This window comes from Gavialis gangeticus, unplaced genomic scaffold (genome assembly GCF_001723915.1).
Source record: "Gavialis gangeticus isolate Ggan-Ray unplaced genomic scaffold, GavGan_comp1, whole genome shotgun sequence".
Classification (NCBI taxonomy): domain Eukaryota; kingdom Metazoa; phylum Chordata; order Crocodylia; family Gavialidae; genus Gavialis; species Gavialis gangeticus.
In genome coordinates this window covers 279,265-290,591 of record NW_017729001.1, presented here as the reverse complement: position 1 = coordinate 290,591, position 11,327 = coordinate 279,265, and the positions used below count along the sequence as shown (strand labels likewise).

At 44.0% G+C, this 11,327-nt stretch overlaps 1 protein-coding gene across 5 annotated transcripts in view; it reads right to left on the bottom strand.

Annotated features, from left to right (window-relative positions):
• The window catches only part of NOS1 (nitric oxide synthase 1), a 200,099-nt gene that overhangs the window by 42,318 nt on the left and 146,454 nt on the right, over positions 1-11,327 (bottom strand). For all 5 annotated transcript variants that reach the window (XM_019506669.1, XM_019506671.1, XM_019506668.1 and 2 more), the window contains 4 exons: positions 4,736-4,873; positions 3,704-3,849; positions 2,897-3,059; positions 1,550-1,641 (listed from right to left, as the gene is read on the bottom strand). In XM_019506669.1, the coding sequence (XP_019362214.1) occupies positions 1,550-1,641; positions 2,897-3,059; positions 3,704-3,849; positions 4,736-4,873 (539 nt within the window). The remainder of the gene's footprint in view (positions 1-1,549; positions 1,642-2,896; positions 3,060-3,703; positions 3,850-4,735; positions 4,874-11,327) is intronic.

The following is an 11,327-nucleotide window of genomic DNA, read 5'->3' as shown; positions in this document are numbered from 1 at the left end:
TTCAGTTGCAGCCTTGGCTTTCCTGGTTTGTTCCCTGCAAGACCAGACCAGTGCAGAATAATCCTCCTTGGAGGTGACTCCCATCCTCCATCCTTTATAGGTCTTTCTTTTTAGTCTCAGGAGGTCTGCTAGATCCCTGGAGAGCCAGGGGGGCTGCTATGCCCTCTTGCTGCCTTTCCTCTGAGATAGAATCGAATTAGTTTGTGCATTGAGGATCGCTCCCTTGAGGAGCAACCACTCTTCTTGAAGTCCCCTCCCCCTGGGGTCATGGTTCCTTAGGGCCTCACTGACAAGCCTCCTGAGCTTGTCAAAGTCGGCTTTCCTGAAGTCAAGGACTTCTGTGTTGCTGACTCACTTGCCAGCTTTATGGCGGATGGTGAAGGTGATCAGCTCGTGGTCGCTGTCACTCAGCTTCCCATCGATCACTAGGTCGCTGATTAGGTCATCCCCCGTAGTCAGTACCAGGTCGAGCAGTACTTAACTTTTCAGTGTCAGGGTTCTCATCCATAAAATAGGAGTTAACAACATTCTTCTCCCTTGCCCATTGTAAGCACAAGGTTTTCTTATAGTACTGATCCTTTGGACTCATTGTCAAGAGCATTTTTTAAACATATTCATAGGTTTGAATGTTTACAGAAGTCAATGCCTGTACCCTGGCTGCCACTGGGGCTACCCTTAGATGGAGAGTAGTTGAGGGGCAACACCTTTAGCTTGCACAAAAGTAACAGCATGAAGGTCAATTAAACTAGTGCACTTAAAGCATGCTAGCTTCTGTAGTCAACAGCATACAAAGGAGTGATGAGCATCCAGCCACCTCTTACTCTTAGCCCAAACCTCCAGATACCCAGTTAACAGCTGGGCCAACCAAGGAATGGTCTTTGGCATAAGTCCAGAGTTTGGCTTGCACTCATGGATGAGGCCATAGAGAAACACCTTAATCATTTTGCTTCTGGGCCCCTCTACTCAGATAGGTAGAAGAATTTAACTTCTTATATCTGCAAAGCCAAGAAAGGCACTGGCCCAAGAGGGCATTCATTTGTAGGCACGGGTTATTCACAAGTATGTTTTATCAAAGGGAGCTAATGAACTGGCCATATTCTGCAGAGGAAAGTTCTTCAGTTTGGAGAGACTGACTCATTGTAAAACCTGCTGCACAAGATCCCACAGCCAGCAAGAAACCCAGTTGCCATGCTTGGGCTGGTGGATCACAATCCACTTTCACAATACTGATTTGATGTTCTCAGGCTCAGGAATCAGTAAAGAACATTTCACTGTGCTATGACTACTGAAAGGAAGGGCAAGATCATCCAAAAGTAGGGATTAGGACTGCAGCAGAAACACACAGAACTAGCATTAAGGGGCCTGGAATCCAGATTCCTTCTCAGAAGGAGGACAAAAGGTTCCCATGGCATGAGACTGGAGTTGCTGGCAGGCAGGGAGTATTTCTCTTGCTCCAAGCTAAAAAGACAAACATGGCATAGATGATGGCATTGACAGTTCCTTCCAATTTGGATCTTGGCTCCCCTCCCCAGTCCGCTGTGCGTCTCACCTGAGGTTCCCTTTGTTGGTGGCATATTTGATGTGGTTGCACATGTAATTGAACATCCCATGGGCTGTGGTACAGTCTCGGGCATCAAACACCTGAAAGAGTTGAAAGGGAGGAGCTGCAGAACTCTCTCATTCTCAGATGAGCACATGTATCCTCTATGCCAGGGCTCAGAACTACAAACACAGCACAATGGAAAGCACTTTCTGGGGCTAAGGGATCTACTTATCCATAGCTAGGTACCTATTTAGTGTCCGTCCCTGCTCCTGTAGTATGGGAGGACCTAATACATCAAGCCCTTTCTGCTCTGGGGAGCCATGTCAAATCCTGCAGAGGCCAAGACTGAAAGTAGTTCAGTGTTTTCAACTTTCTATTGCTTCTAGCACCTTGTCCAGGCTGCCCAGCAATGGGCAGGTCCACCACCAAAAGTTACCACCAGCTTTGCTACTGCCATTAGTCTCTCCTAAAGTGAGACCCGGGGCTGAAAAGGAAGTGACATAAGCCAGGAAAGTGAGGGGCTGTGTCACTGGGGAATCTAGAACTGGGGTTCATTTTCAGAGCTTGGTCTACTAGCCAGTGCTTTCATTTTTGTAGCCTGGCACATTTACTCTTCCATCAAACATTTAAGATAAAAAAAACCAATATATCCAAGCTTCCCAGTGCAGGCGAGAGACTTGATTTCCTATCTCCAGATCAGACCAAGGTTCAGTATGACAGTTTTATCTAGTCTATGAGCTGCTGCAAAGCTTTAGACAGCAGCTACAACCAAAATGCACAGGAGACAATTAATTCAAGCAATGCCCTCAACCTTCAGGCAAAAGCGTATCAGGCCAAATTTATCCCTGGCATGTGTGTGTGTGTTTACTTCACCAGAGATTAATTTGCCCACAATCCACTTTCACAATATTGATGCTGATTTGATGTTCTCAGGCTCAGGAATCAGTAGAGAACATTTCACTGTGCTATGACTACTGAAAGGAGTCCCATGCCCTTCATCCAAGGCACAGCCACAGTTCTGGGTAAGTACCACATGGCATTCAGAGTCCCAAACCCAAAACATTGCGCAGTACAATAGTATTGTCTCTAACTTGCTGTGTTGCAAATGAAGGCATCTCCTCTACAGTTCAGGCAGCCTTTTACCAGACACACATCTCTCCAGCTCAGGGTCATCAGAACAAATCCCTGTGAAAGTCTGGTACGCTCTTTGCATTTGCTGCCCAGAGCAGTATGCAATATGTTCATAGCACCATGAGAAAAAGTTTGCCTCTTCCAAAGTGTCTCCTAGGCTCACCAACAGGGTGTCCTTTTAAGGGCAACTTGTTGTTTCTAGCCATAGAAGAACATGCTAACCTGCAGCTTGGACCACTGAATCCTGCCCACACAGCGTGATGCATTCCGCCAGGCATGCTTTGCTCCATAGATCAGCTCTGTGTCCCGCAGCTGATAGGTTTCTGTGGCTTCAATCTCCTTGGTCACTTCCTCCAGTCTTTCCATGTGAGCCTTGGAGCCAAACCTGAAAGCAGGAGGAAAGAAGTAAGTGGCAATCACCAATTCCAGTTCACTAGAGAGTGGATCTTTCTGGATTCCACTTGTACATAAGGTTGTGCACACGTGCACGTGCATGCATGCATACACACACACATCCCAACAAGTACCTCTTTGGAATAAGATGGAAATGATCTTGAACTGGGGAGTCAGCAGTTTCCACTGAGACACAGAACAAGTGCTATGTGCCACACTATTGGAGGGAATACCATGGAAGGGAATCCCCATAACTGCACGAGGGTATTCTAACACTGAGACAGAGCACTATACATCATAGTCTTGTGTGTGTGACCCCGCTTGCATCCCCAGCTAACCACAGTCACAGAGGACAGATGCAGGATGCTAGAGCCCCAGGGACTTCTAACACAGAGCAACACTATTAGTGGGGTCCGTAGCTCCTTGTATTCTTGTGAAGCCAGCAGATTAAAAATGGACTAGCCACAGGGTACACATTCAGCTATGACATATAGAGCTAGTGGTATGCTGTTTCTTGCTTATCTCCATGCAGCAAAATTCACTTGTGCATACAAGATTGCACCATGTTTTGACCAGAGGAAATATGAAATTTTATTGCACTGCACATGTTAAATTAAAAAACTTTCCAATACTTGCCTCTTTATGGAGGAATAGTATTGATCAATGAAATCCTTAGCCAAGAGAAGCAGCTCCTCTTTTGTCCTGGTATCTTCCTGCTTCCGGATATGCTGGGAAGGTGTCATTATTGAGCCCATGCAGACCTGCTCTGTACACGCAGTGGCCTGAAGAGACAGAAGGGTGAAATATGGACCTTAAGTTACTCAAGGCACCAGTGGCTACCCTGACTTGGCCAGTGGGTGGAGATCAGCTGCACTAAACAGGGGACGTCTCAGCTTGGGCATCCTTGACAATATTTCTAATATTTTTATTTTCATACTTATTTATTAGGATAGGACCCTGACCTCAGCATATGAGTCAGGGGTGTATCTTATGCTCCCTGACCTACCCTTCTGTCAGGGACTACTGGGGTCTATAGAAGTCTTACCAAAACCTGCTGTAGAGCTCTACACTCTCCTTTATGTCTCCAAAGATGGTTTCTATACTGTCCTCAGAGGAACCAACTTCCTGCCAGCATTAGACAATTCCTTCCATTTCAGCATCTGCCTTACCTCCGGGCACTGGGAACTGCTATAAAGCAACAGACCTTCCACCTCTGTAACGTCTCAAATCCAGGCCCTATGTTATATCTTCCCCCTTACTACTCTGTAGCTGTCCTACATTGATGATCCTACACTAAAGGGGGAGCCCTCTCCAAAACCTTCCCCTCCAAAATCTGTATCCGACAACCTAGAAATCTGCGACTCAAACCAGCCATGCCATGCTCTTCACTGCTATTGGTGCAGTCATAGAATCTCTAAATTGGAAGATGGATATGCAATTTGAATGCATTTTAATCAGTCTTCACCCACTTACTCCAACAGCATGCAGAGGTCCAGTAGAACTTTACTAATCCAATCTGATGCACTCTAGTCAAGCCAATTAGATCAACTCATTCAAAATACTATTGGAGCAGGCAAGATAAGCTGAAGTTATCCTTCCTCCCTGTTTATCAGCCCTGTGGTACACCAAGCTCAGAAACTGTTGGTTAAAACATTTATTCCTACTCACCATTGCTGTTTTTAGATGCAAAGTATCATGAAGCACTGAACCCGACTCCCAGTTCTTGATTTTAACAAACCTTGGGCACTTGGAAGGGCTTCCATTCACCACATTTTTTGTTGGAGACTGTCTCCCAGAGGGCGGTGGCTGGAAGGAAAAATAAAGTTGAAGTATCTGGCTGCCGTTCAGCAGCAAGTTCAGGAAAACATAGGACAATATATTCATTTCTTCATCACGGAGGTCTGGATTAAAATCCTAATTATAGCATAGACAAGATGAATTATGTGGACTTGATCTCAATGCTCATGAAGATATGAATACTTCTAGGAAAGACTTGGTTAATATCTGATAATTACTCCAAGGGAATGAACAGAAGGAAGGCATTCTCCATAATACCAACCTTTCTTTCTGCTGCAAGAATGTAGAGCCAAAGATAAGCACACAAAAGAAATGAAAGGATTGCTAAATTATGTCCAGGTTGACTACTCCCAACTCATTCCCACTTCCCAAGTCCTCCTTCATAGTCTGTGTAGGAGTAGACCTACCACAACTGTGGGGAAAAATCTCACTGTGTGAGGACTGACATAGCAATGAATGCACATGGCCTGGAGGCAACTTGTAGGGACAAGATCCTGCTGCACATGTTTTGGCTACAACTGTTCAGATTTGCATCTAAGATTCTTTGGGTAAATTTTTTAACTTGTACATATGACACTGGAAAACCACAGTTCTAGTGACCTTCAGAGGAAGTCAGTTTCTGCTAACAAACTCCATCCAGTCATCAGCACGCATCTCATCTCAGAGTTTATCTTTCAGTAGACTGCACAGTGATGATTTCTATGCAACCGTTTGGCATTCTAGAAGAGAGTCTGAACATTATGAAGGGACATATCTGGTCTGAAGCTAGAACAATGCATCCAACCCAACTTTTTCAAGTGTGGAGTTTGGTAGCTAAAGGATACCTCTATAGAACTAGATCTGAACCACTTCAACCTTTGAGAAAGTTCACATTTAGATTCAGACATAGGATCTGAACTTTGTGACTCAGGTCTGCTCCAGTTTATACCAAGAATCAGGAAAAAAATCCTGTATTTATCAATATCCACTTTGTAATCAGTGCAGAGATTCATGCTCCTTCTTGAACATGTGAGGAGGCCATGGCATGAGATCATACACCACAGAATGGCTATAGTGACACTAATTTGGCATTCAGACATAACTAAAAGACTGAATAAAGAAGAGATGAGCCATGATGACAGCAACACTTGTTTCAGCACAACCAGCTTCATGGATGAGCAGGATGAGAATGTGATGGATCCTATTTTAAGGACAAGCAGATTAAATATTTTAATCCAATGTTAATGGAAGTCTCTCTTTAAATAATCCAGTGACTTCAGATTGAGATGTTTCTCTCAGATTGGATTTATTTTCACTTCCACATTTAAATATAGAGAAAAAAACCCTGTCTCTACTCTTCACTCACTCGACACAGCTGACAGGCCCACTAGCTGTGGAGATAACTAGTGATGGACCCCCAGCTAGCAGTTCAAGCCACCAAAGAACGGGCTTACATTCTAATGCTCACCAAGGACTCCACAGCCAGACATTTCAAGCTGAATCAGCTTTAAATCTGCAGTAGCAATTACAAGAGCTAGAGCTGTCTACCATGCTTTGTGTTTCGCAGACATACATCCAGTTCTGCTCTTGGTCATGCTGCTGAAAACCTCAAACAACTTTGCTCTTCTCCAGGTAACAACATCATTTCTATACGGAACTGAGAGCAGTCTTTGCCCCTGGGTAGACTGCTATTTCACTTAGGAAAACAGCTCTTATTTTACAGAAGAACATAAGCCCTTACCAGATAACTGCAATACTGTCAAAGCCTTTTACTATATTTCCTATAGAGAAATGATCAGGAATCATATTCAAGTATATTTAAGAATACCCTTTCATGGCTTGGACTCCTTAGGTTGGCTAGATAACGGCAGAGCAAGATAGCTAGCCATGTTAGTCTGAAGTCAGGAGGAAGGCAGGGTAGATTTGCACTGTACAGACTAAATACATCAGAGATATATAGCATAAGTTTTTATCAGCAGAAGGCTTACTTCATCAGATAACGGGCACATCTACACAAGACGCTAAATATGAAGTAACCTAATACTACTGCTCAGTAGCATGTTACATCAAAAACAGTGCTAATACGCTACTGTGCAGTAGCATTAGACTACAGCTCAGTAGCATCACTAAAAAGGTGTGCGGTGATGCTACTGTACAGTAGCACTGGTTACAGTACATTGATTTAGTATTTTGTTATACAAGTACTAAACTTAATGCACAGTAACTACAGCACATTAACGAAAGTGTGGATATGCCCACTGACAGTGATATTGGTAATGGCAGCCACAATACTATGTTGGTCAATTTAAAGCGACTCTTAAAAAAAAAAAAAAAATCACACCAAGCACTGGCTACCTTCTGATGATTATTACTACATATAATAAGAAAGAAGGAAGCTACATAGGTTTATGATTTTAAATCATGCTGTGTCCATAGATTCTGGATTCGCCCTCTACAACTATGCTTGCTCTGCTGTACTGCCTGTGATCTGTGTATCTTGGTGGTCTGCATATCCAGCTCCCACAATACTTGGGATGACTGTTTCTTAAAGTCCCAGCTCCTATCACTTTGGGATTACATGAGAATTTCTGGTTTCCCTTTCTCAAAAAACTATGTTTAGAGTCAAACATACTGGTACCTGCCTTTCCTTTGGATCAAACCTGCAAAACTGAGAGGGGGACACTGGAGTGCGGGCAGCTCAGTGTCTTCATATTCACTGCTCAGGCTTTTGTACTCTGGAAAAGTGGATCTAGCTTTGCTTTATCTTTTGAGTGAGAATTACATTCAGTGAGCTGATGTCTCACTTGGCATAATTCTATTGTCTTGCGAGAGACAGATGCCTACTATTACTACGTTTAGAGCTTTTGTCATTCCAGAAAACACCTTTACAAAGCGGTCCCCAAAGTTTCAGAATCTGAAAGCAAATAAAAAGAACCCCAAAAATTAACTGTAAAGTCTTATAATTTTTTAGTGCCGTTTAAGGGACCAGGCTTATGATTGGTAGGGGCAGCAGCCTTCATGTGCATTTTTCAGCTAAGTTAGTCAACTTTAGGGCCAGGGCCAGGGCCAGGGCCACTGTTATATTCTCACTGAATTCAAATGGAGTGCACCACCATAACGGAAAAGCAAATTTTGCCATTTACAATCCCGGGGATCTTCACTCCATAAAAGTGCATCAAAATGATGATTTCCCTATTTACTGGAAGCCTGTCATTCTCCTATCAAGGGGCTGCCAACAATGATGAACAACACACAAATACAAACAAGTTTCCTTTATGTGTCCCTGCTGCTAGACAAATTGCTGCAAATTAGTAAATGCCCCAGGGATTACTATGAAAATTCATGCTTATTGAATGCAGGCAGCCCCCACGCTGAAACACCCTTGTGCCCCAGCCAGCTCGGTCAGCATCTACATGTGCGGTGCTGCAAAGTAAAACCTTCTCAGCAGGATAGTACTTGTATTCACAAGTACTACCCTGCTGCAGAGCTTATTACTTTACTCCAGCCTAATAGCCCTGCACAATGTAGATGCTGAGACTTCACTGCAGAGCTAATTAGTCTACTCCACAGTAAACATCTTGTGTAGATGTGCCTTGCTATTTCTAACCGAGTAAGGTACTCCTGGTATTCCCCAGATTCTTCAGTGTTTTGTAAATCCAACGCACTTGAGCTAAGAAGTTCTACCAGCAAAGCGATGTTAGCTCAGGATGTGAAACATCACACAAATATAGCTCTATTGGCCAACGCCTGGTGTGTGGTTCTGCTGACAGGAAGAAGCTTTTGCTGTTCAGGGGATCTGGTATAATTCTGGCAACAGAAAAGCCCCTTCTGCCAGTAAAGTTGTGTCTACACAAAGGCCCTGACCATCCTAGTGCCATCATTATAGTTAAATCAGCAGCAGCACTCCTGTAGTAGAGACCTGGCCCCTGTCTTCAGAAATGTCTAAACCAAACAACTGGCTACAAATATTAATAGACTTCAGGGCGTTTGAAACATGGATCCAAATAATCTAGTGTGAGCCTGTCTCAGATGCTCAGTGTTGCCTTTTCAAAGTTTCCCCTGTAGAAACTTTGCAGAGTGAGAAACTTAGGTGAGAGGCAGAGATTCATCAGCTCTCACTGAGCAGGGAAAGATGTGTCCTGTGATCTCCTAGGCAATGGCACTAATGAGAGGCTGAATTGTTTGGATTTGAAACTGCATACAGTGTGTCCATAAATGAACTGACAACCAAGAGAAAAGGGCAAAGTGCTCTAAGCCTGTCCTCTCAGGCTTTCATTGGATTGCATTTTTGAAACCAAACAGTATCCATGGCTCTGTCAGAGCGGTTATATTCAATCCTTTTATGTTTTAATTAGGTAGCAGAAATATTAGTCACTCAAGAGCGGGGCAAATGGAGAGATTAATGTAGCAGTCAGGGGTGCGCATGCATTATGCAAAAGACTTTTACAATGGAGCATGTTGGTACTTATCATAAGTGTGCAGATTAGTGAGCCTTCTGACGTTGTTACATATGTATGCGAGAGTGCCATCCAGCCCCCTGCGTATTTGCTTTGCTTGGCTGGGCATCTGACAGGGAAAAAGTGGAGGTGGGTCATTGGTTTGTGCTAGCACAAACAGGCTGTACTTTAGGGAATATCCTTGAGAGCAGAGAAGGCTACAACCTTGTTCCCCTGAAATACTAAAGGAAGCCCCACTACCAGAGGTATTTCATGGTGGGAAGGATGTGGAGAAGGGCAATCTAACCAAGAATGGAGGCTGGCTAACATGTTTTTATTCCCTGACAAACAGGTTCATGGGAGCCATTGCAACTGTGCTGCAATACAGGGGTCTGTCAGTAGTGTGTGAGGGGCTGGACTGCCCCCAGTGGCTTGCAAGTCAGTGATATAAATTATATCCTTTGCCTCTATAATAGCCTATGGATCTGGGAGCAAAGTGCTCATGCTGGTTGTGGCTTTTTCCTCCTTTGCTTTATCCTGTAGTACAGGGTGATGGAGAATTAGACCCCATGGTTTTGATCTAAGATAGGCTTGCCTCAGTTGGTTATCCCCTCCACATACAAGAAAGTTGAAAGCAAACAGACATAATTATTTCAGGGATTTAACAACAATTTATATATTTTACATCTTTCTAAGGCCATACAGTCCTGGGAAGTTGGAAACACAAATGGCTGTCTTCATTCTATGATGAATGAACACTGCCTCCTTGATGTTGTTGGGCTCTTTACAGGTGCTGGTAGTGATGATGGAAAGTTAAGTTAACTGGATGCAAATCACTTGAAGTCAATGTGCGGGGTACTGGGCTCTTGAAAGCCTCATTTGTGGGAAAGAAATAGAAGGAATGGTGTGACTGCACAAAGGTCAGCAGTGAGACCCACACCCAATCTGCTTTGACAGCATCTCTGTACAAATGTTTTAATGTGTATTCACTTGTTTAATAAGCTACTCAACCAGGTAAATTTTTAAAAAATGTGCAAAAATCCCATGGTTAACCTTTGCCAAGCCAGGAACAAGATGTTGCCAGCATGATTGTAGTTGGTTCCAATGTAGAAGCAGTTCTCAAGGAGTTCAGTGGAACTCTTCAGGGCAGTGACCATTCTGCTCCATATTAACCCCACCACTCCATCTAGTAACTGCAACATGTCTTGGCTATGCCCCATGTAACATGGATCATTCAAATGAATGCTGCTCATTGCCAACACCCAGAGATGCTTCAGGATATAGGAGAAAAAGAAACATCTGTGGGGAAGATTTTAAAATCAGGTGGCAGCCAACAGCTAGTGATAAGGCCATGCACAGACAAGAAGGCATGAGGCCCTACACTGGGAAGGATATACTTCGGCTGCATGCACACATTCAAATGACCTGGGAGAATTCTCCTGGGTTTGTTCTTCTGGTAGGAAAACTTACTGTGAGACACCTGAACAGATGTTCAAATGCAGAGTCCCTGAAAAGTCAAGAGTTTGCAGTGCTGATGCTGCACAGCCAGTGGGTTCCTGTGCACACATCTTAGCATGCTCTGCAGGCTCCATCAGTCTGTCTGGTGACAGATGGCAGCAGTGCACAGGGCAGCCCTGATTGGCTGACTCAGACCACTCAGGGGCAGCCTGCATCTCCCTGTAGCACAATGTGGGGATGGTGAAGGGGGAGTGTTCTGCTTCCTGTTTGACTGGAGTACACTACATCCCAAGTGACACATATCTTATGGGGAAGGGGCGGGGAAGGAGCAGAGCACCCTGGGATGCTAAAGGATTGTGCTGTGACTTTTCTCAGAAGGGTAAAGTTGTACAGACATTCTCTCTGTCTCAGGAGAAACTCTAGTGAGAGCGATTTAACAGTGGTTGTTCCCAGGTTATTTTTCTCTCAGAGCAGTCATTTTTACTCTGGAAGAAAAATCCTGAATGTCTGTATACTCCTGCTATCTTCTGGGAGAGCAATGACTCTCCCACGAGGAACTAAATGCCTGTATGTGGCTTTTGATACAACCT